At 35.5% G+C, this 27209-nt stretch overlaps 1 protein-coding gene and 1 long non-coding RNA gene across 2 annotated transcripts; one reads left to right on the top strand and one right to left on the bottom strand.

Moving 5' to 3' along the window:
* Positions 1–1380: 1380 nt before the first annotated feature.
* Positions 1381–15812, bottom strand: LOC131932294 (uncharacterized). Its single transcript, XM_059289170.1, has 4 exons — positions 15695–15812; positions 15445–15570; positions 3999–4265; positions 1381–2837 (listed from the first exon to the last, which is right to left on the bottom strand). The coding sequence occupies exons 3-4, from the start codon at positions 4180–4182 to the stop codon at positions 2080–2082; spliced, it is 942 nt and encodes a 313-aa protein (XP_059145153.1). The 5' UTR covers positions 4183–4265; positions 15445–15570; positions 15695–15812; the 3' UTR covers positions 1381–2079.
* Positions 15813–15877: 65 nt separating this feature from the next.
* Positions 15878–26244, top strand: LOC131932295 (uncharacterized). Its single transcript, XR_009384531.1, has 2 exons — positions 15878–16060; positions 23476–26244. It is a non-coding gene; the product is annotated as an uncharacterized LOC131932295 (long non-coding RNA).
* The last annotated feature ends 965 nt before the right edge of the window (positions 26245–27209 follow it).

Raw genomic sequence — 27209 nt, 5'->3', positions numbered from 1 at the left:
CAGTAAAGCTATATAGACTAGAGATAGAATCTATATATTTGACAAATAGTAATTTTACCATCTAACATGTTATGGTATCTCGCAAAATAACTTTTGTTTGGATGACGCTATTGGGCCCAACACTCAGTGGGTGGTTTCAGAAGGCATCTTTTTGTCTACTATTTGTTCTAATGTGAATTGCAGTAGCTTGGACATAGTTCTCTGTGCTCAACTTATGGCAGAATCAACTCTTTTGACAATATACAAATTTTTAAATCTGCTGCTGTCTATTTGTAATAGCTGTCACTTTGTATTCCAACTTATTGGGGACATTAGTTGCAAATTGAAAAAATATGGTCATTAGCTACCACTTAGTTTGCCCATTGGGGCATATTGCTAGAGCAATGTCATCATTTTGGCATCAATATGCATGCTTGACACAGATTAGTAGCCAAAAGCTTAGTTCAATGTAACGTACAAAGTTATCAGAGATTGAAACATTAGTTATCTCTATATCCATTGATTTATCAAAATATGGTTCCATGTACTTCAAAGCTGTAGTCAAGGAGTTGGTCCTATTTTACCCAACTATGGTTGGACTGTCTGAGGTGACATGGTCTAACACCCACGGACCATAAAACTGACCTCGTCAGATGGCTCTTATCGCAACAGACTGCATAGATACAAATCAATATTGACTTCCTGCTGTATCTTTATTATTACACAACTTCCTAAATACTTTATTGACAGTATGGCCCTAATTTCCAAATTCAGCAGCAAAAATAAGTTCAGGTCTGATTCATTGCTTTCAAATTGATACAGTAGCCAATGAACCCATGCAGTCATCAGTTGGTACGTCTTTGTATCTACTTACAACTTCTCAATGTGTAGGCCCAAACCTAGCAATGCACTACAGTTTTATTTGTAACAAAAAGTTTGAGTCTAAAAACATGCTATCAAAATTGTTGAACAAAGGATTGTTCGAATGTTGTGCTTCGACGCTGAAAAAAATGTTTCTAATTGGTGTCTTCAGTAAGCTAGGAAGGGATACTAACTTAGGAGCCCAAAAGTTCTAGCCCCAAGGGAAGTTGTTTGAAACTTCTATAGATTTATACCACTTTCCCCTACACTAGTAGAATTTTTCTCTATATAAATGTATACGGGTCAATTTGACCCACGTTAGTAGGGAGAGGAATAGCGAACCTAAACCTGCTCACCCTCATGCACACGTGCAAAATTAAACATTCATTTTTATGTTGAAATCAAGCATTGTATGTGTAGGTAGCATATCTAGAAGCTCAAAAAAATTGGTCCAGTGGTTGACCGGTAATTAACTAAAATGTAGCAGTGTCGGGTCAAATTGACCCGCCTTGTAGGGATAGGGTTAAGACACTGAACAGATTTCAAATGAAATATTTATTATATTAGGTTCTTCAGATTTCAAATGAAATTATTATATTAGGTTCTTGACAATGTACATCTTTGCAGTGAATTTTAAAATTGCAGTAATTAATCAGTGACAGATCTATGCAGTGGGCACAAATATGCTGATGTCAGAGATGCACATAACTAAAGTGGATATCTTTACACACAACAGAGTAAAGAATTACAAAACAATTATATAACATACATAATCAACACATGATGGCTTATAAAAAAATTTCTTAAATCTAATCAAGGCCCATATGTGATACAAATGCCACTTAACTTATTAAAAACTACAGAAAATGTATCAATCATAAACATGTATTTTAATTGTGTTTCAGTTTTCTGATAAGCATTTGAACCATCCTATCGCAACATAAGACAACACAAGTCAAAACAGAAAAAAATATGCAAAAGATAAAAAAAGAGTAAATAATTTAACCGAACAAACTATTCTTAAATTGATTATGACACACAGGACTCTAGCAAAAAAGCAATGGCTTCTTAAGCTAAGCGCCACTCTAGATAAGCTGAGTACGGTGAAATACTGAATCAAAACAATTCAAACTACTTCTTTCTGTCAAATTATGTAATATATTTAATGAATGTAGTATTAATGTTAATTTCTAGTAGCAGCCCAAAAAAAAAGGCATTAAAATACATTGCAACCACAATTTAGCTTAATAAACTTTTAGCTCTACAAACATCTTCCATTAAATTTTTCATGTATTTTATCTCTCTTTGCAAGTCTTCAACTTTCATTTTTAAGGTGTTATTTTTCTCTTCCAAAATCTGTTCTTCTGATTTTATTCCAACAGCCTCTTCCTTTTTTTTCTGTCGATATCTTATGGCAGCATTTTTGTTCTGCAATTTTTTTCTGTCTTTCTTATTAAGTTGATCTGCTACTGAGGGATCAGAAATAGCCAGGCAACTGTAACTGTATTTTGGATGCAAATGCTTCAAATCTTTCCCACGTTTGACTGATTTTCTACTATTAATGAAAGAAGAACCAGCAATAACTTTGTACAATTCAGGACTTGAACTGATGATTGTACTAATCTCAGCATTACATAGATTAAACCCCTTTTCTTCTTTACACAAAAAGTTTTTACCCAAAGATCCATCAACAACCGGCAATGATGATCTATCAGGTACATTTGATTCTATAACTGGAGTGACTTGTTCAGGGGAATCTGGCGGTGATAAAAAAGCATCCACGAAAGTCCCACTTGAAACACTTTTTGGTTCCTTATCAGGAACATTGAAAGCACTGCAGAAAGGGGTAGGGCAGTGCTCAACATAAGTGTCCTCATCAACTGAGACCCGTGGGAAATCATACAAGTTTTCCTCCAATGGAAGCAGGCTTTCATTGCCAAGGGCATCCAGATAGGTGCCAATGTCAGAAGATTCCATCCAATCACTACTGAGAATATCTGAGAAAAGGAAAACAACTCAAGTTGGTGGGCAAGGAAAAAAAAAACAATACACGAAACTTAGTTACCAACAAAAAAAAGTTAACTTTTCCTTTACTGCAAAGAGTATGAAGTGTTAATATCCAAATATATTTGCTATGTGTTTCAACCAGAGTAAAATTCAACATGTTCTAAATATATTAAAACTCAGCGGAGTTGAAGTAATTAATGTATAAAAGTTGTGATCTAATCTTGCACACCAAAGTTAAGAAAGGTGATAGTGGGGAGAAGTCTGCTCTCAGGAGCCACCATTTACACTACTGAAGAGGCACCCCCTGATGTTCATTTTGTAGGGTGCTTAAAGACAAGCATGGCATCATAGGTGCAGTTTCAAATTTAACTGTTGAATAAAATAGTACCCCTGACATTCCCCCCCCCCCCCATGCAGTTTGTCCAATCAACAGATCCCAGGTGCCAAAATAACCACTTTGGAACTATAGGCCCAATGAAAGGTGTAATAATGCATAAAAGACACACAGGCATCCTTTATATATATATATATATATATATATATATATATATATATATACGAGCCGGCCCGCGGCATAACATACGACGCTATTTAGTTGTTTCTAATTTTCAATAATTCATAATTTGTGAATTCGACAGTACCAACGCTGACACTGAAAATATTTCTTTAAAACACTATAAGTAGCTCGTTAAGGACCATAACCCCCCCCCCTTCCTTCCCTCCCCCCCCCCTACGTTTAAAATCGTTGGCTCTGCTTGTAAACATTTAGAGTGAACACAGCTCACTAAAACCATGTAGGGGTGGGGAGGTAGGGAGAGCGTTTGCAGCTTGTTTTCTAACGGCTCGAAGAAGAGAATTATATATATATATATATATATATATATATATATATATATATATATATATATATATATATATATATGGATAAACATATGCACATGCTTGTCTGATTAAAAAGGATTGACACAATTAAACATTTTGGTGGTTCTAGTAGCAGACTGGTAGAAACTTGACTTGATAAGGAGCTCATAGTAGGATGTTACAAAACTTAATTACTAAATATTCACTATGTAATGTGAATACTTCAACAGCCTGAATGGTACAAATTAAATTACTAAGTGCAATACTCAGAACAAACAAAAATATTTTACCATCTTCTTGTGGCTGCACATCATCAAAAAAGTGCTTAGCAACAGATTCCCGTGACTGCAAACCAGTACAGTCACCTTCATTAAAATCAACATGTTTTATGTCACCGAACAGGCCACTTGTCTGGTCGACATATATGTTGGCCACAAAGTCTGTGGCAAATAAATTCTCGTTCCACATGCTCATCTCCTTGAATGTATCTTAAATTTTTTAGTTGATTGATTGTTTCTTGTTTGGTAGCCGGGGCTAGGTATACATAGTTGAATGGTCTGTAGAAAGAATAATTAATAATTTGTAAATTAGTTGTTTGTGATCTAGACTTTACAAGGACTTCCTGTATAAACAGGGACAGCACTAGGCCGACTAGGAGGCCTATAAATTAACATAAATGTATCAATCTAGCAATCTATACTACTAAAACTCAAATTTGTATATTTGTTTGGTTACATGAGAGAATCTGAACTATGTGTAGAGCTGTATAATACATATTTAGGTAGAGAATAATGTTCTTTGTTACCAAACTGTTAATCACAAATTCATTTAAAGATGTTTAATTTAATGATATATTCATTGGTAGAAATACCACTTTAATTATAAAAGTTCAGAACAAACACATTGTTTTCTCAAGAACTTAAAAAACTTTCCCCTGACCCCGGGCTTAGTGACTTCACTTGATGTTAAGACCAAACCAAAAATAGCTTTACAGAAAAATACAGTGACATGAAATGTATAGGAAGAAAAGGCAACTCATACCGAAAAAAACTTTAAGGCCTAATTAAAAATAATTTGTTAAAAAGAAAAACATACAACAATAAGTAATACACACAAACAATCAATAATTGAAACTCTTTATTAAACTTATTTAGTCCATAAATATCTCAGATCTTATAATTCGAGATCTAAATTCTAGAATCTAAATCTACGGAAAAACTAGACTTAAGCTAGCCGTAGATTCTAGCTATAAATAGATCTAGCCTCTCTAGATCTACAATCTATGCCAATAATTAGTTTCTATAGGAAACCAATTCAGGCCTTAATTATTTTATAAAAATCTTTGTTTAGCTTTGGAATTGGCTAAAACGGGATATTTTAATTTGAAATAATGGGCCTATTCGCGTAACAGAATTTCTTAGTTACACTGATTCTCTACTATCCCACTAATTTCTATCTAATCAGATAGCTGAAATGATAACCTAGATAGCTGAGATGATAATGTAATAGTCACAATCAGGTGGCACGGTACAGGTTTGAGACATATCACGTCAATGTTAATTTTTTTTTTAATTTTATAGATGTGAATGATAAAGATGCCAATTGGGACTTGGCGGGACACGGGGAGGGTGAAGTAGAGTTGGGCAGGTGTAGAGTTCACCTGTGACGTCAGCATATGAAGGGATAGTGTGGTCAGACCCACGCTCAGCCGAAATAGTTGTTTTTAAAAGACAAAAACGTCGTCTGAGGTGTGACATCTTTTTGAATGTGGGGTCTGGTTTTTACGTGATGATAACCCTAAGCCATGACAATGAGGTAACTTTTTCGTACATTACTAGCCGCGGGCGACTTTACATACCTAAAACGATAGATTACCAATATATTAATTATATATTTAGTAGCGAGGCTCATTAACTTGAAAGCCTCCTTGGTTGCTAACCAGAACATAGCTACCTCACCTTGGCCTACGATCGCACAATTTTTTCTGCTTTGTTCGAGAGACCACCTTAACATTAAATTTAAAAATAATTATCACGCAAAATTTTTTTTTTATTGTGACGTCATCACTATTGTTACGGAAGCTGTACGGTAGTATCCTCTTGCTGCTTATATAATTGTGTTTTCTTTTCACGTGACACTTTTTCAGCTTATTTTGCTAGCGTAATTAGACTAATTAAGCCTAATCATGGATATTTCACATGGCTTTTGGATTATACTACGACTCTAAAAGCCAAAAGCCCTTAAACCACAACGATCTATTTTTTTTTTGTTGATCCCTGGAATTAGATCTAGTAGTGAGCGTTGGTCTTTGTGTGCTTATTTAGGCCTAATTATTTGTTTTCAAATTTGTTATAGCTTAATTAATTTGTCTTAATTCTTATTGATTTCATAAATTTTAATTAGACTAATTATATTATTATTGTCACTGGTCTTCGTTGATACATTTATTAGGCTTAATAATGTTAATATTACGATTATAGAGGCCTGATAAATTAAATGATTTTAGCGTTGGGTCTAAGTTTACATTACTAATTAGTACTTAGTAAACCAAGTACGCATGGACTAGGACATGTGTGTGCTGTGCCCCCGCTGTGGCGGGCTATGCCTCTCTCGCTGACAAACCAGCGCGAGCAAGCATGTGTCACACTTGGTCTGTGGCGATGTTTGGATGCATAGGCATTGGCCTAATTCTCGCTCTCGGGTAATCAATTTTTCTGCACTGACCTTTAAAAAATCAAATAGACACACATCTTAATAAAATACATTTAATGTGAACTTTATATTAATCTAGACCTACAATACAAATTATAACTTGGGATAACAAAGTACTTGGACTAGATTTAGCGCATGCTCACACTGTGCTGTGAGTTTTCTCTCGCTGGTTGACAAAAGAACGCAGGCGGGCTGGCGATGTTTGTAATTTGCCCACAGGGCCTATCTTTGCTCACGTGCGATCAGCCTCTTTTTATTTTATAGGCCTGATTAATTGTATTTGATAGGCTAACTTTTCTGGTTGACAATCCGACGCAAGCGAGATGTCTGTCACGCGCACTGCCCGTGACGCTGTTTAAAATGCATTTCTCGCTAACTTGATCAATTTTTATGCTATTGCAGTTTTAAAAAAATTAATCAAATACTTACAAATCTTAACAATATTATAAACTTAGCATCGGCGAAACTTTGTGAATAACACACCTGTCCCAAGTCCAGTGCGAGAGGAGGGTTAGATTCATTTTACAATGACATCGCTAGAATTTTATAAATTGCCCTGATTAAGCATTGCTAAAACACACTAGTTAGTAAAACATGCATGGGATAGAATGCCTTTAAAAAGTTAAGATCTATTCTATATTCTTACACATATTTTATTGATGCATATTTGTCATCAAATTCATTAATCTGGGTTAAGTTTTCCTATTTAAACATCCTTCCATTAAAAAAAAACGGAAATCAAATATTTAAAAAAATATAGATCTAGATCTAATTCCATCTTGTGATTTTTATTCTGACGAAGACAGTGTCCATACGAATAGAAATGTGGTAATAAAATCAAATGTACTGTGCATATTCTGCTAATATCAAATCAGCTGCAAGGTCAATCCTGCAGAGTTCTCTTCAGATAGCATATGGTTGTCACAGATTTTTTGGCTTGCAATGCTGGGAGTGGCCAATTAATAAAAATCGGAAATTAAGCTCCAAATGAGTTTATTATCAACAAATTAAGCATTTGATTGATAAGAGATTGATCTCTAGTTTTCATTGGTAATGTTTAAATCGAAAAAATAACGAAATTTAAAATTAGTGAGTATCGCTAATATTTAGCCATTGATTTAGATTTATTATTCATTTATCTATAAGTTGACACAAATATATCACAATAATATACTTCTATTAAAGCCTTGACAATGAGGTAACTTTCGTACATTACTAGCCGCTGGGATTTTACATACCTAGAACCATAGATTACCGATTTGAGAGTGATATCTACATTATCTAGATCTAGAGTAACTTGGCCTGGCCCGACTACGCGCCTCGAAACAAACAACTCCGTAACTCTCACTTTGAATACTAATTGCACTGTTATTTGAATGTTTTATACAGAAACATTATAATTGGTAGCAAATATGTCCATTTATATCAAACTTTGATCCATTGAATTACCCACAGTGGGATATGAGCAATTAAAAGCAACCCGTCATGTAGGCGGCCATTTTTACGTTGCCGAGACAAGCAAAGCCTCCTGCCGACTTAGCGTCTTTTTAAAACAATGTTTATTTTTTTTCAGAAAAAATGATTTGAAATTGAATGGGATAGGCTACAGAACATATATTTTTTATAAAAAATGCTATTTTCTTTACTAAATACATTTTTTTGGGGTAGTCGTAAGGAGGATGAAAATTTACGTGTTTAGCCTGGAAACGATTACCTATAGTAAACCGTAACAGCATTTTATTGGGAAGAGTTATCTCCACTATTATTTTTTTTCCTTTGTTATAAATTATATTATTTTTGGCACTTAAAAACAAATACACACTGAAACACAAAACTAAACACATAAAATATTAATAGTACAAGATTATTTATTCAACTGAGCTGAAAAAAACAGCACAAAATGACTTAGTCGGATGGAGGAAAGACCAGTCGTTTGTAGGCGAAACCGGGAAAATTGTTGTCGGGTCCAGGACGACTGGGTCGTCTGTTTCGGGGGCATATATTTAAAAGTTATAGGCCTAGGAAAAAAAGGGAATACATATTTTTATTCTTCTTTGGATGGAGAGTTTTTCTATGCCTTGGTTTTCATTATATGTCAAATAGTAACGAAATTAGGTGTCTCGAACCGGAAAGGAGTCTCCGTTTCGGGCTAAGGGTGTCCGGGCCTGGTAAAGTTACTCTAGTTTTCATTGGTAATGTTTGGGTAAAACCTTAGTTTAGCGTCGGTTATTATTCCGGAATCGTATAGCAGTAAAAAAACAGTAAAACAATGCCAAAGTCTGTCACACACTTCCGGAATTCACCGGAAGTACTGTAAACCATACTTTATTTGGCGTCATCTTTTATTTTTATACAGAATGTTTAAAATTTGGATAGATTTATTTTTGTAATCATTTTTACATTTTGTAATCATTTTTACTATTTTCGTAATCTAGATTTTTTTACTTGGTCTAGCAGCTAGATATCTAGCTAGATCTAATTAACCATTAATGTCCCGTAACGCCGGCTGCCGCCCAACACCGTTAATGTCCCGTAACGCCCGCTTACAATACGCATAGAAAAAATAAATTTGTTTCATTAAAATTTGGCCTACAAATCCTAATTTTTAACTAAACAGGAAGTCGGATGGTTTCAGCATCCTTTTCCGGTCTTCTAATTTCAATGGCGCTTTTGAAAGATAAAAAATAATAGTTTCTTTCTATCTCAAAATTTTCGACTCATCTGTCGTATTTTTAGTAGATTTAATATTAAAAATAAAAAAATTAATGCCTCTAAACGTATCTAGGCATGTATTTTATGAATTATATATGTTAAACATAACCAAATTGATATTTAACTGTTAAATTCGATGCATAGTTGTTTAGACAAAAATAAATAAAGTTGACTACCGAAAATGACCTGTTTTGAATTTTCTCCAACATTTTTTATTTTTATACTGTACTTTTACAGAATATAATATATTCTATTTAATACTGTTGGAAAGCCAGGTTTATTCCCAACATTAAGCAGTAGTTTTTATCTTAATTTTCAATTTCATTTAGACAAAAACAAATATTTTGTGAAACTATTCACTTGATCATACAGAGTTATGCTCCTTACATTGGGCCGTCATGAGTGGAGTTTTGGTAGAATGAATGGGACATTAATGGTTAATTAATGGTCGCAAATCCGTTGCAAGCCAAAAACATTAGGCTAAATTATTACATTTGACTTCATTATTTATATTTATATTAATATGTTTTTTTTTTTAATTTTTAGATCTACTAATTTAAATCTACTATTGTATTTATTCTTGTTTCCTCAGAGGCGTAGCGACCCTTCCCGGCGCCCGGGGACATAATTTCAATTTGGCGCCCCCTTGGGAGCAAATTTTCAATTTGCACCCCCCCCCTCGGCCTCGAACTTTTCATTTGCACCCCCCCTCAAACTTTCAATCTGGCGCCCCCCTAAGGTCGGCGCCCGGGGACATATGTCCGTCCCCCCCCCCCCACCGCCCCCCTCGCTACGCTACTGTTTCCTTTTGTCGATTTTTCTTAAAAAATTAAAACAATTTACTGCAATCGTCTTTCAATTTATTTATATTTCAATGGTCAAATAAACCATGATTTACCGTAACTCTAGTTACCGAAACTCAACAAACATTACCCGATAATTTCCGACGCTAAACTAAGGTTTTACCAATGTTTGAATCGAAAAATAACGAAATTTAAAATTAGTGAGCATCGCTACAGTTTACACAGCCTGGGACAATTTTAGTGAACACTCAGAAATTGAAAAAAAAAAAACTCGTGTTAAAATCTTTCTTTTTTAATAGGCCTAGACATCTAGACTAGAGTAAAGTTCCACGCGCGGTCACACATAGCGGAAAATTCCAAATTCCCGATTTTCATCGGGCGCTATTTTATAACCGTTTCACACAGAAACAAACTGAAAGCACTGTATTACTCCGCTGCCATTCTACTGTAATATGTATGAGTCATTTTGTATTCCTACGCATAGTATTTAAGATATTCATGTTTTAGTGACGTCCCTCCTTGCGATATTTTTTTTCCCTTTTTTTTTTGCCTGCGTACGCAAGAACCTGCTTGCCAACGAGCGTATTGTATACGTTTTGATCCAATTTTAATAATTGAAATAAATATTTTACACACTTAAACGTGTTGTTGATTGTATTATTAATTAATAGATTGCAAAAATAATAATTAAAAACATGTTAATTAAATTAATTAAAGACATTAAAAGTTGACCCAGTGATGACTCAAGGGACGCAACTATAATAATCATAACAAAGGGACGTAACAACCACTAAAAGACATAACGTAACATTTGCTTAGATATGCTTGTATGTAGAGACACAAACTAGATTTAGAAGAAGTAGATGATCGAAATAATTTAAAACAGCAGAAAAAAATAGAAAGTATACAGATTCTAGGCTTAGTTTGAAATATAGAGCATCTAGAACTAGGCTAGTCTAGCTCAAGTCGTTGGTTACGCAGCGATGTGAAACCACCGTAATCGACACCCAAGCTGCGGCCACCCCTATTTACCTATCAGGTTGCTTTATTAGCCTTATCTATCGTATGTAAAGTGTCCCGCATATATTGTAGAAGCTATTTATAGTTAACCTAGTTATAAAAAGCTTTGATTGGTTGGTTTTATTCATCTCATCCGGGACCTAGTGTTTTTCATAGGGGGAACTAGAACCGCCTACGACGTCATACCTCGAAACTTTAAAATTTAAAAACTCGACTTCCAGAAGGAGAAAAACAAAAGAATTTGACCTGGATATATTTAGAAATGGACAGGTTTACAGTAGAGAGGCTCACTAACTCGAAAGCGTCCTTGGTTGCTAACCAGAACATGGCTACCACACCTTGGCCTACGATTGGGCAATTTTTTCAGCTTTGTTCGAGAGACCACCTTAACATTAACATTAAAAATAATTATCACGCGAAAAATGGCGTTTTTTTTGCGTATTTTAAGCTATCTGAAGATGACAAAGCTATTTTTGCCAGAAAAAAAAATTAAAATTTGCTTCCGACAATGTAGGTCAAACGTAAACATGGGTATAGTTTGAGTTGTTTAAAAACTTTAAATATTGGTCTGTTATGTGTCCAAATGGCACTGTTCGGTAGGCTATTATTAGACTCATCGTTTAGTGAAAAAATATTGTAATTATTTTATAACCATTTTAAGAAATCGGCGCCCAAAAAAGGTCACTGAAAGCACGTAATTTTTAATTGTGACGTCATCGCTATTGTGATGGATGCTGTACGGAAGTATGCGCAATAGACGCTAAAAGGGTTGTATATTATTTCAAATGGGCTCACAATTTGGCCTTGATTTCCTGCGTAATTAGGCTAATTGAGAATCATTAGTGATCTTTTACCTGGCCATGTGATGATAGGTATCTTACAAGGCTATAAAAGCCCGCGAAACACATCGATCTACCCTTCAGATTGGTATTGGTGAGAGTATTTGATGCATACTTATTATAGCAAGGATAACTAACTTGAAAGCGTCTCTGGTTGCTAACAACACAGTAGCGTAGCGAGGGGGGGGCGGGGGGGGGGGGGACACATGTCCCCGGGCGCCGAGCTTAGGGGGCGCCAAAATGGGTTGGAAAAATAAATTGAAAGGTTGAGGGGGGTGCAAATCAAAATCTCGAGGGGGGGGGGGGGGGGGGTGCAAATAAAAATCTCGAGGGGGGGGGTGCTAATCGAAAAGTTTGTCCCCGGGCGCCGGGAAGGGTCGCTACGCCTCTGTAACAACAACATGGCGTCCTAAACCGGACGCTTAGTTTCGGACATTTTTCTTGTCTGCCCAAGTGACTTTATAGGAATTCGTTTTTAAAATGTTTACCTCGTGAAAAATTGCGGTTTTTTCACATAATGTAAACAAACTATAGTTGGCAGTGCTAAATATGCCAGAGAAACGCTATAAATTGCTTTGGATAATGAAGACCGAAGCTCAAAAAGTGGTGCCGACAAACATTCGTAGATCTTTTTAAATATTAGCAACTACGATGTAGATCGGAAACCGAAAGTACATCAATATTAGATTTAACAGTCTGTGTAAAAATAAATCGAATATTACATGCGCTATTTTTTTTTTAAATTCTCCAAAACGGTCACCACCAGAAGTAAAAATTCCATAACCCACGTGACCGCTATTTGGCGGCAGACGTTCGCCTAGGTGGCTCTATCGACTCTTTACTACGTTTGTGTTGACGAGCGTTAAGTGAATATTTTCCAATTTTGATTTTTACATTGCTGGACAAATTAATTAAGTATTTCGATCTGAACACGGGAAGATAGGAATTAGTTGGTATTTCTGTAAAAGCCCGTAAACCCGTGATCTCGTGGTGAAACGCGATCTCGAAAAAGTCTAGGTGCTAAATTATTTACTTGATTTTATTATTACTAATTACTACTAGATCGAATTATAGTTAATATTATTTTCATTTGCTTTCATTTTTATATAATTGATTATTATGATTTAGATCCAGAAGGGCTAGGCTAATAAATTATAATAATCATATTAGAGGACAGCCTGCATAAACAAAAGTTTGCATTCTTAGATCTAGATCTAGTTGACACAGTACAGGGACTTGCGCACACGCTCGCGTGACGAAAGAACGCAAGCGGGCTCGTGACGAATTTGCATAATTTTTCACTCACAAGTGATCAACGTTAATGTGATAGGCGTAGCCTAACAATCTTTAAATAGATCTATCTAGATCTACACACCAGCTCTAGATACAAATTTAAGTATTAAAACTCCACCTGGATCTAGCTTCGGACGGGCGATGTTTCTCTCGTTGACAAAACAACGCGAGCGAGCCGTCACTACGCACAGCCTATGAGTGGCGATGTTTGGAATGCATTTCTCGCTCACATGTGATGAAATTTAATGCAACGACAGTTTTAAAAATAAAAACAGATATTTTATTATGCCTATATACTTTTTTTTAATATTTAAAACTCAGCCTAGACAAAGCTTCCATGCTGGATAAGGGAGGAGGGTTAGATTCCGCCGTTAACTCAATCTATGTATTATTATGCATAATTGTCCTAATTAAACATTCCTATTTACACTGATTAATCAAGACTGAATAAAACGTGAAAATGAATACCTTTAAAAAGTTTAGATCTATATATTTTTAAACATTTATACGTGATTATTTTTGGTTCATTCATTTGGCGTTCATTTGGCGTTTGCTAAAAATATAGTAAATAGATTACATAACCAAGTTACGAGTATCCTTTCGATTTCGTTTTATTGCAGCATACCTCCACTTCCCCCTCCCCACACATGATCCTTACGAACCTCCTAGGTAGTTTTCAGGTCAACTTTAGGAATCAGATCTCAGACTGGTTGTCATGGAAAAATCTTTCACAGCTAAGCTGTATGGCACCAATAATTAAAATCATGTATTTTAGTTCATAATGAGCTAAAATCATCAAATGTAGTGCCTAGTTAGTTAGAAAAATATCTCTAGCTTTTATTGGTATTGGTTAAAAAAATAAAAAATTAAAATTAAGATTTAGTGAGCCTCGCTAGTTTACAGCAGATATCGGTAGAGGAGTTTACACTTTTCGGACACACACCAAAAATTACGTAGGAGCGAACACTTCGTCGGTTTTTGGCTCATAGAAACTTTAATTAGCATGTCTCACGCGAAACCACGGCGCCTGCACGTAAACTGTTCATTTATGAACACTTCCGTGTCAAGTACTTCCGTTTCCTTTCTCAAGAATTATTTTTAGAAATTTTTTAACGTTGCATGGTACGCACATTTCTATTTTTACACCAGCCGGATGAAGTGACCTAGGGTTGGACTTAGGGGCAAAACTTGAACCAATCAATGCTTAGCTAAAAGGTTACACTATTAATAGCTTCTATATATGTATGGAACATCGTAAATGTCAAGGTTAATGGGTTTTTTTTGTGCTTGAACAATAAAAAAGGGGTGTTCGCTAACTTATTTGGCCTTACATGGGACCGGACAGCAACACAAAAATATTACTAAATAAGAATTTAGAGCATAAAAGGGGCTGGTTATTGAAGGGAAAGGGTCAAAATAAGGTCAAGAAGGCAGTGGAATGCGAAAGAGGAGGGGGAATCATGTGACCTGGCTGGCTTAGCAGCGTACTGCGCGAGCCGCAATGGCTGAATGGGATGAACTTTGGGAGTGTGGGAAAAAGGTTTTATACTATTAAAATTACCTCACAAACAATCAATAACACAATATAAATGCATATAATATATGTTTTTATTCATTAAATTGACTTTAAATTATTCTAAATGAATAAAAAGTGCTATGTCCGATGACGGGTTAAGGTGTCCGAACACATGTAAAACTGTATTACATGTGTTCGAACACACGTTAAGACCCCCCAGTCACTATAACAAGAATAGCTTAAGTTCTATGCGTATGAATACAAAATGACGCACACATTATTAAAGTAGAATGGTTGCGGATAGATATGATACTTTTTTTTGTTTTCTATGTTAAGCGGTTACTGAATGAGACCGCATGGAATTTTTACGTTGCGTTTTTTCGCTATGTGTGTCCGAAAAGTGTAAGCTCCTCTAGTTTCGTATAAAACATCAAAACAAATATTGTACGAAGCGATAAACAGGCGATGATCGCACCGGTGTTTTAACCGCGCGTGGAACTTTACTCTAGAATCTAGATCTAGGCCTACGCAAAAAAAATCCCCCGTTTGAGCTACATCACAAACTTCTGTTATTGTAATTTTCTGCTCCTTTGACTGTTGAATCTAGATTCTAGTATAAGATCTAGATCTAATCTAGATGTTTTTCCCAATTAAACAAATTTAAAAAATTTATCCTCGATCTAGTCTAGATTAGTAGGCCCCCTAATGCTACCTAATACCTATTCTAGATCTAGATCTAGATCTCTAGTTCAAGATCTGATCTAGAAAATTAATAAATTAATATCTAGATCTAGATTAAGTTAATAATTGTTTTATGAGTTTTTAAGGTTGAGCTACTTACGCCATGTTTGTACTATGCCCTGGTGGGCGAAATGTCTGGGGAAACCTAAGTAGACATCTTGGCCATTATCATCCAATTCTGTGTTGACGTGTCTATGGAATATTGTAAAATGGCCTCTCACGTACCCTAGTGAAGTATTTTAGAATAAAGGTCACCTTAGTCTTAGATTAATACTCAATTTAAATTATTTAAAAATACTACGATAAAATGATTATAAAGTATAATATAGTGAATTTTCTAAAAAGCATACTTTTTGCAATTGCTATAGAGATTTACTAAAAGAATTGTCATGCCTTTTCACCACAAATAATTAATTTTGAACTATTTTTTTGACCTTTCAATGGAATTGCATCAGAAAATTTGGTCACTTGCCAAAATATGATGTCATAAGTTATAAATAGCAATGTTATTAAAAATAGTAGGCCGAGCAGTGTGGCAGAAAAGCATCCGGTCCGGACATGCCAGTAAGTCATTCTGGCTTTGTCATAAGGTCCGGCAATGAGTGGTTCTAGTCTATACAGCAAGTAGGCGATGTCATTTTATTTCATAACCGACACTTGGACGTCGATTAGGAAAAACTATTTCCTAAGATAAATTAAAAACAAGCTTATCCAGTGTATGAAACATGTATTTTAAAATGCAATTCATTGTATATAGTCCTATATATATATATATATATATATATATATATATATATATATATATATATATATATATATATAATATATAAAGCTCAGTTCTGTATGTAATGCATTTGTATGTCGTTGGAATTGTACGAATTTAAGTGTTAGAAAATTAGCGTGCGCATTTGTCTAAATTTATGAGCTAAAAATTACCATTGAAAGTGTTGGGAAATCATTTTCATTTTTCAAATTATAGTAATAATTGATAATTGTCGGCATGTTCATTAAACACAAGTTTAAAAAAAAATATCATCTTTTACAAAAATTCTAATTATGTCTTTATTTAGTCCTATAGCACTTACTTCCCTTTGATAAATTAGGAAAACAAAATTACTTCCCTTTATAAAACCATTGCATTAGTCGAAAATAATTTACTTTTTAATTACTTTGTTTTGGTGTTGGGAAAAAAAATAATTACATAATTAGCGGGGATTGATCAAGTGCAAATGTTGTAGGTATTTTACGGATAAGCTTGGAGTATTAAAATTGTTCATCAAATTGAAACAGGCGCGTTCGTTTAAGTGAGTGCAAAAGACTATGAATAAGTTGGGGTACTATAGTCGTTCATTAAGCTAAAACAGGTGATTCCGCCCCGGGCGTTTATGTTCGCGTTAGTGTTTTCTTTGTGTTTAGGTGGGTTTGCGTTAGTGGTTGCGTTTTGATTTGGTTCGTTTTTGTTCTTTCTTTTTTCGTTTTTGTTTGTGTTTTTTTGTTTGGGTTTGTATTTGTGTTTTTGGTTGGTTTTGCGTTTGAATTTGGTTTGTTTTCGTTTGCTTTGTCGTTGTTTTTTTTTTGTTGGTATTGGTGTTTGTGGTTGGGTTTGTTGTTAGGTTTTTGTTTTCGTTTGCTTTTTTGTTTGTTTTTTCTTTGTGTTTGTATTGGTGTTTGTGGTTGTGGTTGGGTTTGTTGTTAGGTTTTTGTTTTCGTTTGTATTTGTAATTGTGTTAGCGTTATGTTTGCGTTTTGTTGTTTTGGTTTTGGTTGGTTGTGGTTTGGGTGGGCAATGCCGGGTTTATGATGATTACTAAACACACAGGTAATGGTCTTTAACAGGAAGGTTTTTCACAGAAGCCAGAGCAGGGCCTGGCCGGGACGGCTAGTAATTTATAAAGCTCAATTCTGTATGTAATAAGTTTGTCGCGGATACTTAGATGGATTTAAGTGTTAGACTATTATAGTACTCACGGTCTAAATTTATTAGTTAAAAAAATTAATACTGAAAGTGTTGGGAAATAATTTTCATTTTTCAAACTGATAGTAATAATTGTCGGCATGTTCATTAAACACAATTTCAAAATTTTTTTTTTCATAAAAAACGTTTTAATAACAAGCTTTTATGTAATGATGCACTAAAAAGTAGAAAATAAATTATACACTACTATTTAAATTACTATAAAGAAAAGCGTGGGTCACTTTAGTACTTTAGTACCTATTGGATACCTTTACTAATATTTGAGAAGAGACCCACGCTTTTCTTTATAGTAATTTAAATAGTAGTGTATAATTTATTTTCTACTTTTTAGTGCATTAGTACATAAAAGCTTGTTATTAAAACGTTTTTTTTATGAATTTTTTTCAGTACTTTACATGTTTTATTTACAATAGTGTTACATGACTAAAAACCATTGCGCGTCTATTGAACGTGATGGCGCAGCTATTGAACCTGATGGCGCAGCTATTGAACGTGATGACGCGTGTGGTGTGGTTGGATAGACATGCCTACTAATTCGGTCCGAATTTTAATTAATTCATAAAAAATTAATTAGGCATCCAATTAAGTCAAATTTAATTTCAGATTGCATTGTCTTCATGTCTTGACCCACGTGTCAAATATGAATCGTATCGGTCAAGTAGAAGTGTCCGAATTTTCACTCCTGCGTTTCGATCTAGACTGACGACAGACTGACGACAGAGGAAGCGAGTTAAATAAAAGCTTGTAAAAAAATTAATAAAAAAAAACGTTTTAATAACAAGCTTTTATGTACTAATGCACTAAAAAGTAGAAAATAAATTATACACTACTATTTAAATTACTATAAAGAAAAGCGTGGGTCACTTTAGTACTTTAGCACCTATTGGATACCTTTACTAATATTTGAGAAGAGACCCACGCTTTTCTTTAAAGTAATTTAAATAGTGTATACTTTATTTTCTACTTTTTAGTGCATTAGTACATAAAAGCTTGTTATTAAAACGTTTTTTTATGAATTTTTTTCAGTACTTTACATGTTTTATTTACAATAGTGTTACATGACTAAAAACCATTGCGCGTCTATTGAACGTGATGGCGCAGCTATTGAACCTGATGGCGCAGCTATTGAACGTGATGACGCGTGTGGTGTGGTTAGATAGACATGCCTACTAATTCGGTCCAAATGTTAATTAATTCATAAAAAATTAATTAGGCATCCAATTAAGTCAAATTTAGTTTCAGATTGCATTGTCTTCATGTCTTGACCCATGTGCCAACTGTGAATCGTATCTGTCAAGTAGAACTGTCCGAATTTTCACTCCAGCGTTTCGATCTAGACTGACAACAGACCGACGACAGAGGAAGTGAGTTAAATAAAAGCTTGTAAAAATATCATCTTTTACAAAAATTCTAATGTCTGAAAATTATTTATATTTAGTCCTTTAGCACTTACTTCCCTTTGATAAATTAGGAAAACACAATTACTTCCCTTTATAAAACATTGCATTAGTGGAAAAGAATTTTCTTTTTACTACTTTGTTTTGGTGTTGGGAAAAAAATAATTACATAATTAGCGGGGATTGATCAAGTGCAAATGTTGTAGGTATTTTACGGATAAGCTTGGAGTATTATAATTGTTCATTTGCTTTGGTTTGGAAAAGACTATGAATAAGTTGGGGTACTATAGTCGTTTATTAAGCTGAAACAGGCGATTCTGCCCAGGGCTAGACTGTGAGCACTTTGCGTTTATGTTCGCGTTTGTGTTTTCTTTGTGTTTAGGCTGGGTTTGCGTTAGTGGTTGCGTTTTGATTTGGTTCGTTTTTGTTCTTTCTTTTTTCGTTTTCGTTTGTGTTTTTTTCTTTGGGTTTGTGTTTGTATTTGTGTTTGTGGTTGGTTTTGCGTTTGGATTTGGTTTGTTTTCGTTTGCTTTTTCGTTTTTTTTTCTTTGTGTTCGTATTGGTGTTTGTGGTTGTGGTTGGGTCGGTTGTTAGGTTTTTGTTTTCGTTTGCTTTTTTGTGTGTTTTTTCTTTGTGTTTGTATTGGTGTTTGTGGTTGTGGTTTGTTGTTAGGTTTTTGTTTTCGTTTGTATTTGTAATTGTGTTAGCGTTATGTTTGCGTTTTTTTGTTTTGGTTTTGGTTGGTTGTGGCTTGGGTGGGCAGTGCCGGGTTTATGATGATTACTAAACACACAGGTAATGGTCTTTAACAGAAAGGTTTTTCACAGAAGCCAGAGCAGGGCCTGACCGGGACGGCTAGTATATACTAGCTAGTTGCACAAGTAAATAAAATATGACGTCACAGGCTCTAAACCTTTCGTGCACAATAAAATCTCATTCAAATGTAGTCGTTCGCATTGCTATGTAAACCGTTTAAAAAACGATAGAACGCGATTATGATTCCAATCATATATGCCCTCCTTATTAGCAGCGGTTATTGACCGTTACCGCCGTATAATTTTTATTTCAACTTTTTACTTGTTTTTGTTAATCTAATATTGAGTATAAAAGGTGAGTTTTCAAAAATTTACATAAAATAGTAGAACATTGAGACTAGCTTTGTTTTTAGTAGGATTATCTTTATTATTTATTAAACTTTCTAACTAGCATATTTATTTTAGGTTTATCCGTTTAGCAGACTATGCAAAATGTCTCACAAACTAGGTACACTATTAGTGGTATCGATACCGCATTTTCATGTTCCTTCGTTTTATAGGAATTATGTCACCAATTTTTATACATTTTTTTTCTTAAAGAATTTTAATAATTAAAAAAATAATAAACTAGTAAATGAGAGGATTCAAAGATAATAAAGTAACCTTTTTAAAATAGTAAAAATTGTATCCATTGAGCTAATATGTTGCGTCCTGTACTACGTGCTACTAATGATTGAATTAGGTATACGATAACTCAACACAAAGCTGAAATTAAGTTATACATATAATGATTTAAAACTAAAAATAATGACACTAGGTTCGATTTGAGTAAGACTATGGGATTTTTAGTTACATTTTTTAACTATGAAAATAATTTTTTTTCGTAGTGCATTATAGTAGATGCTTAAATTTAAAAAATCGAGAAAAACGGTATCGCTAATGTTTTGTCGCTATATCCGTTAGTATTTAGATCAATTAAAATAAGAAAACATTCAGACTTAATTTGAATTTAGTGTGAGTCGGTACAATTTAATGTTATTTTCACAAATGTTTTTATTTTCTTCTTCAGACGTTCACAAGCTGTAAAAACCGAGTAACAAATTAGATACCGTAGGCAGAGGCGTAGCGACTCTTCCCGGCGCCCGGGGACAAACTTTTCGATTTGCACCCCCCTCTAGATTTTGATTTGCACCCCCCCGTCAAACTTTCGATTTGCACCCCCCCCCCCTTGAGATTTCCATTTGCACCCCCCCCCCCCTCAAACTTTCGATTTGCACCCCCCCTCTCGAGATTTCCATTTGCACCCCCCCTCAAACTTTCGATTTAATTTTCCAACCCATTTTGGCGCCCCCTAAGGTCGGCGCCCGGGGACATATATCCCCCCCCCCTCGCTACGCTACTGACCGTAGGCCTAAGTATTACTAGCGATATCGATTCTACCTTTCTCCGCCTTCGTATTCCGTTATATTTGTTTTATATTATTAGGCCATTAGGTCTATTTAAAATGCAAAATAAAGATGTATCTAAGCTGTCTTAAACATTATAAGCCAAAGGTCGAAATTATTAATTGAATAGTGGTAAAATTCACCAAGTAGACTGTGCGGGATCCAAATATTATTAATCACTTCATTTGGTTGAAGACACGGAGAGCGGTAAATTACTTTATTTCGAAAAATCTAAACAAAAAAATATCACGATAAAACCAACGCTACTGTTAATATGAATCACTTCAGAATTTCTATAAACAAAATGAAGGATGGGTTCATTGAGAGTTGAGTAATTCAAAAGAAATGCAATCACTCGTTTATAACTATAATTACAGTCTCAACGACAGAATCAAATGAGAAAAAATCTATAGCCTTATTCTATACCGACACTGTCGATAAGCCACTCAACGCTGACGTTCATAGTAGATTTTCTCAAAACAAAAACAAATAAGATTAACTTTGAGCTATTTGGAGTTGAGGCTGGTTCGCTTCAAATTAAATTGCTAGATTTGAAAACCAAACATTTGTGGAGCGGTGAGTTCACAGACCTCAAGAGCAAGTTAGAGGATTTGGAGGTCCAGTAAAACATGTACGTTTCACTGTACAACTGGACAGCTCTAAAAGAAATGCTGCGAGTTGAGGCCCTACTATGTGACGCAAGGAATAGTCTTGCAGGATGCTAGAGTAAGGCGAAGAAGTTGGCATTTGGAGTGCTGACGATCTTCGGGTTAATATATTCATGCGAGCAAGCGTTTTCTTGCATGAATATAATACAAAGTATAGAAGCCAACTAACAAATACACAGAGGCGTAGCGAGGGGGGGGGGGCGGGGGGGGGGGGACATATGTCCCCGGGCGCCGACCTTAGGGGGGGGCGCCAAATTGAAAGTTTGAGGGGGGGTTGCAAATGAAAAGTTCGAGGGGGGGGGGTGCAAATCGAAAGTTTGAGGGGGGGGGGGGTGCAAATGAAAAGTTCGAGGGGGGGTGCAAATCGAAAGTTTGAGGGGGGGGGGGGTGCAAATGAAAAGTTCGAGGGGGGGTGCAAATCGAAAATTTGCTCCCGAGGGGGGCGCCAAATTGAAAGTATGTCCCCGGGCGCCGGGAAGGGTCGCTACGCCTCTGCAAATACAAATCTAGAATCGTGATTGAAACTGAAAACAAGTTATGAGCCAGGTTTAAACAAACTTTCAAAAGGCACGCAAGGCGAAACTTGTAAATAGTATTCAATAATGAAAGTTATAGATCTACTTTGATTACTGATTTTATTATTCTAGCAGAGCTATATAAAATACTTTAATACTTATTTCTACGAAACATGTGTATGTTTTGATTTGAATAAATATTATTTCATATTTAAACATATATATATATATATATATATATATATATATATATATATATATATATATATATATATATATATATATATATATATATATATATATATATATATAATCCTAATCAAGTATCATAATAATATTGAAATAAAAGTGTTAGTGGCTCTTTAAAAACTGGGATATTTGGTAAATTATAACTTTTGGCTCTATCGTCCCAAAAGGTTGCTTACCCCTGTCCTGGGGCATAGGGACTATTTAATTTTGTAACATCGAATTAAAAAAAAAATCAAAATAGTCACCAAACCAATAAGTAGCTTGTAATTTTTTGTAGCTTGGAAAGGGGTTGTCCTGGAAAAATTAACTTTTTTGGTCGGATGTGGACTGAGGGGGGGGGGGGGGGGGGGAATCGCGCCAATGTTGACGTCCACATGTTGAATTTTACATCAGAATAATAATAATTACATCTGAATAATAATAATTACATCAGAATAATAATAATTACATCTAAGTTTAAAAAGAAATTTAAAAAGAAACCTCATATAAAATTTATGAAATAAATCGACAGTTCTCGAGTTAGTAACAATGCCCCTGAAGTGGACGCGTATGGACGGGAAAGGGAAGGGGGGGGGGTATAAAAATTGAAATTTCGAATTTTTTGTTGATGTCATAAATGGGTGACCCCATACGAGAAAACGTAGGGGAGATCACTCCGCTTTATTTGACTTGATGTCACCTTAAAATGGTCACCCTGTGCAGTAGGTACCACACCCTCTTACTTGTGACTCTGCTGACTCTAAGCCAAGTGGTTTTAAAAATGACTTTATGAAAAGCAAAGTTGGCACGTGGGTTAAGACATGAAGACAAGGCAATCTGACATTAAATTTAACTTAATTGGATGCCTAATTAATTTTTTATGAATTAATTAAAATTTTGACAAAATTAGTAGGCTGTTCTATCCAACTACTCCACACGCGTCATCACGTTCAATAGCGCGTCATCACGTTCAATAGGCGCGCAATGGTTGTTAGTCATGCAACTCTATTGTGAATTTAAAACATTTAAATTTCTGAAAAAAAAATTCATAAAAACGTTTTAATAACATGCAATCACTGAACTTTTTGTGTTTAGATTGTATCTTTGAATTTATTCTAAGGCGTTCAACTTGCATTTTTTCTTCACAGAATCACGCCAGGACAATACCAGCGCAAGACAACACGAGGAACATTTACGGAACATGCCATTAAGATGGCAGTTGCAGCCCATTTTGAAGGAAAGTAGCTCCATAAAGCTGCATCCGATTGTTGGTTTAATTATAAGACCATTCAACGCTATTTAAAGCTGCACAAAACAGACGGCAACATTGAGAAGGAAACTATTGGCAACAGTACGCAGAAGAAGTGCATCTTCTCAGATGAGCAAGAACAAGTTTAGCTGGACTACATCATTAAAGCCTCTTCAATCTACTATGGCCTAACTCTGAGAGAATTACGCAAACAGGCCTTCGAAGTTGCTGTCGCCAACAAAATTTCCATGCCAGAATCCTGGTCCTCTGCGAAAACTGACAAGCTATCTCTGCGAAGTCCGGAGGCAACATCACTCAATCGCGCACAGGCATTCAACAAAACAGACGTAAACTTATTCTTCGATAATATTGAGAAAGTGATGGGGAAACATAAGTTTCGGCCAGAATACATTTGGAACATTGATGAAACTGGGTGTTCCACTGCACAAACGCCTCAGCGACAACTAGCAAAGAAGGGTGAAAAACGTGTAGGCTCCATCGTGTCACACGAGAAAGGGAGCACCGTCACACTATATGGAGCTGTAAAAGCCATCGGAAATAGTATGCCACCATTCCTGATCTTCCCCAGAGTCAATGTTCATTATCACCAAAAAAAGACATCATTACTTTGCTGACAAAGTCTGACATTTCTTGGACAAAACGCACCAAGAGTGGCTTGTGTTAATTGAAGTCATCGTGAAATATGCAGCCTAAATATTCTTTAACTGTTAACTGAAAGACAGCCTTACTTTTTTTTTTCAATTTTAGTACAGTCCTGTATTGATATCTTTGGCCACTGTCCTCTTTATGGCCCTGTGTTCTGTCTGCGGCTCTTCCCGTGTCCACAATAAAAAAAAATCTTTTACTGTTTCAATTCAATCTTATGTAAATTTTGTAATAATTACAAATCTGGTTTGTTAGGGGAACTTTTTTCTATAGCAAAAGAAAATGTTTTTTAGAATCAAATAGATTCAACAATATAACATTTGAAAATGTGTGACTTTTCACCCCAAGCATGTGACTTTTTGACCCCGCACTTGGGTCAAATTGCACAATTCTAAATCACAATTTTGCAAGTCTGTCATACAGTGAACAGCTATTCCAAACGGCTCTGCATACAGTTATCTGAAATGTGGAACTAGTAGCCTATCTAGTACATTGGCATTGTTAAATATTCACAATACTTGTCTCCAGATCCTAAAAAGTGAGATTTGTGACTTTTCACCCCCTCCTCCCCCTACATATTCGTACGAACACTTTGTATTTGCTCGACAATGACGTTATGTTCATTTGAAAGACTGATACACTAGGGGGACGGTAGAGCGGGTAATCCATAACTGCAGACCCGATGATAGAAAATCGCGGGAACATGTTGAAATTGTTCTAGATGATAAAATCCATATTCGGATTTAAAAAATCAGTGGAATTGATCGTAAAAGAGAAGCGGTAAGTAAGTTTTTGTGTTTCGTCAATGTCTGATGTAATGTTTAGCTGTCTTTCTAACTGTGCAGTACTGAAGACGATATGCGTGTCATGTTTAAACGTTCTATGGTGTTGACAAAATCTTTATACTTCATTAAGTTTTGTATTGTAAATTTTGATAATTACAAACGTGAATCAAAAATCATTTTGTAGTTGAAGTCCGACCGGCTGCTCCTTCGTCTTCTTCGTTCTTAATTTTAATGTTGGAAGGGATCCCCCTCCAGCACAATTAAGTATACGTGTCAACTGGCTATGCGCCATTGAGGCCATTGACTCCGATTTCAGCCTGCTTTTCTTTTTAGATTTGCTTCTTTAACCAGGAACAAACTACAAGGCAGTAGTTGTTTGATTTTGGAGTTGTCTCTCCTAGAAGAGTGGCTGTCACCAGCTTGCAAGCCTCATCTGTTCGAACACGAGACTTTTCGGCTTAATAGCCCTGAACTTTACCGACTCGACCACGCCGACCCCTTAAAGTCAGATAAAGAGTACCGTGGCATGGCGGGTAAGAAATTCTAGTAGTACAACCAACCCGTCACCGCCAACCATTTTCGAGAATGTTATTTTTTTCTTCGTTTGTATTTAACACAGTAAAGCTTTATTAATTTTATAGACATACATTTTTCTATATCATCAAAATGTTTTTGGAAGAAATGGAGGTATCAAAAAGCACCTTAAACTTTTTTCCTAAGGGGGTACTACTACCCACTTCTACACTACTATAATCGTTTACTAAATAGAATAAGGCGCGTCTTCCGTGCCCCGTTGGTCGGGCGAGCCCTTGTGAGCACTATGGTGCTTACATTAGTTCTAAAGAGCACCATACAATAGGAGAAAGGTAGCACAAGACATTCTATAACTAAACCGAATCATAGGCCGTGCCTGACGCCCCTGCAGTAATGTAAAATGTGGCTCCTGTGAGCGCCTGGTGACGCCCATGAAACCTGGCCAGCAGTTATTTTATAAAACAGAAATAAAGTGCTACTTTCGGATATCGGAGAATACTGAAAAATTTAAGTAATCTAAGTGATCTTTTAACCAAATGTGAGATTTTGTCTTTCTTACTGAAACATTATTTAAGTTGTCGTGTTTACGTATGTGAGCGGGTGAATGGATGATTTATTTTGTATTATTTTATTGTGTGCGAATCTGTGCGTGAATGGTCCATTGGACAGCGGCTACGGGGTTTCCCCTTCCGCCCGAAGCGGTCAGTTTAAAAACTGACCGCTCGGATAATTTCTTTTTTTTTTACCCGAGGCGAAATGTAGATCGGGTCAGTTTCCTTGTGGGCACCTCGTGCTTGCAGGTACTTGTTTTATTTTACTTTTATATGTGTAATTGGTATGAAAGCTACTGCCTATGTTTCTCGTTTTCTTACTTTTTCGTCTAAAACGAGATAGTGAGCATCGGCGTGTCTGGTATACAAGTGGTGTGTTATTTTGAAAGATTTGAAATGTATTTTTGGTATTTTCTAAACCCTTGGCGTATGTTTTAGACCACGTGGTTTAGGTCGTTATGTTTAGGAGGTTTCCTAAACTGGTGCGAATGCGTGTGTGCATTTACTTGATTGTTTTACTTTATTATGATGTGTTGTTATTGTGAGTCCCCCACGATGACTAGGATTGGCTTAGTCAATGAGTATTTTTAGTTGCCTAGAGTTTTAGGTTGTTTAAAATTAATGTGTGTGCTGTTTCGTGCAATGTCATGTTGAGCCACTTGCTTGGTGTCTGCCTTTATTGGGGCCCAAGCGGAGTGTGTTAACTTCAATGTTATCAATATGGAAGTTGTATAGGTAGGCCAATGGCTTCGTGCTGCTCCTTGTGTAGGAAAGATTGGTTCTACAATGAACTTGTTTTACACGTTATTTTTAAGTTGCTAGTTCTTGGTTAGAGAGTTGTTAGTTGTGTTTTTGAGAATTGCTTTTAGAATTGTAATAGTAGGGATTAGTTTTACTCGAGGCTTTAGATAGCTTTAGGAGAAGTTAGTAGTATTTAAACATGTATATATTGGTGTATGTATTTGCCATGCAATATATTAATTTTTTCTTTATTCTTTTCTCTCCCCCCCCCCCCCTTTCCAGTGAGGTTGCTTGTGCAACTTGGCTGGATGTTTTGTATATATTGTGTTTGTGTATGTTGTTTTGTATATATTGTT

This window comes from Physella acuta, unplaced genomic scaffold (genome assembly GCF_028476545.2).
Source record: "Physella acuta isolate Inbredline_101_S28 unplaced genomic scaffold, ASM2847654v3 ptg002132l, whole genome shotgun sequence".
In the NCBI taxonomy this organism is placed as follows: Eukaryota; Metazoa; Mollusca; class Gastropoda; family Physidae; genus Physella; species Physella acuta.
Note: the sequence above shows the minus strand (reverse complement) of the source record. Positions and strands in the feature narration are given on the sequence as shown.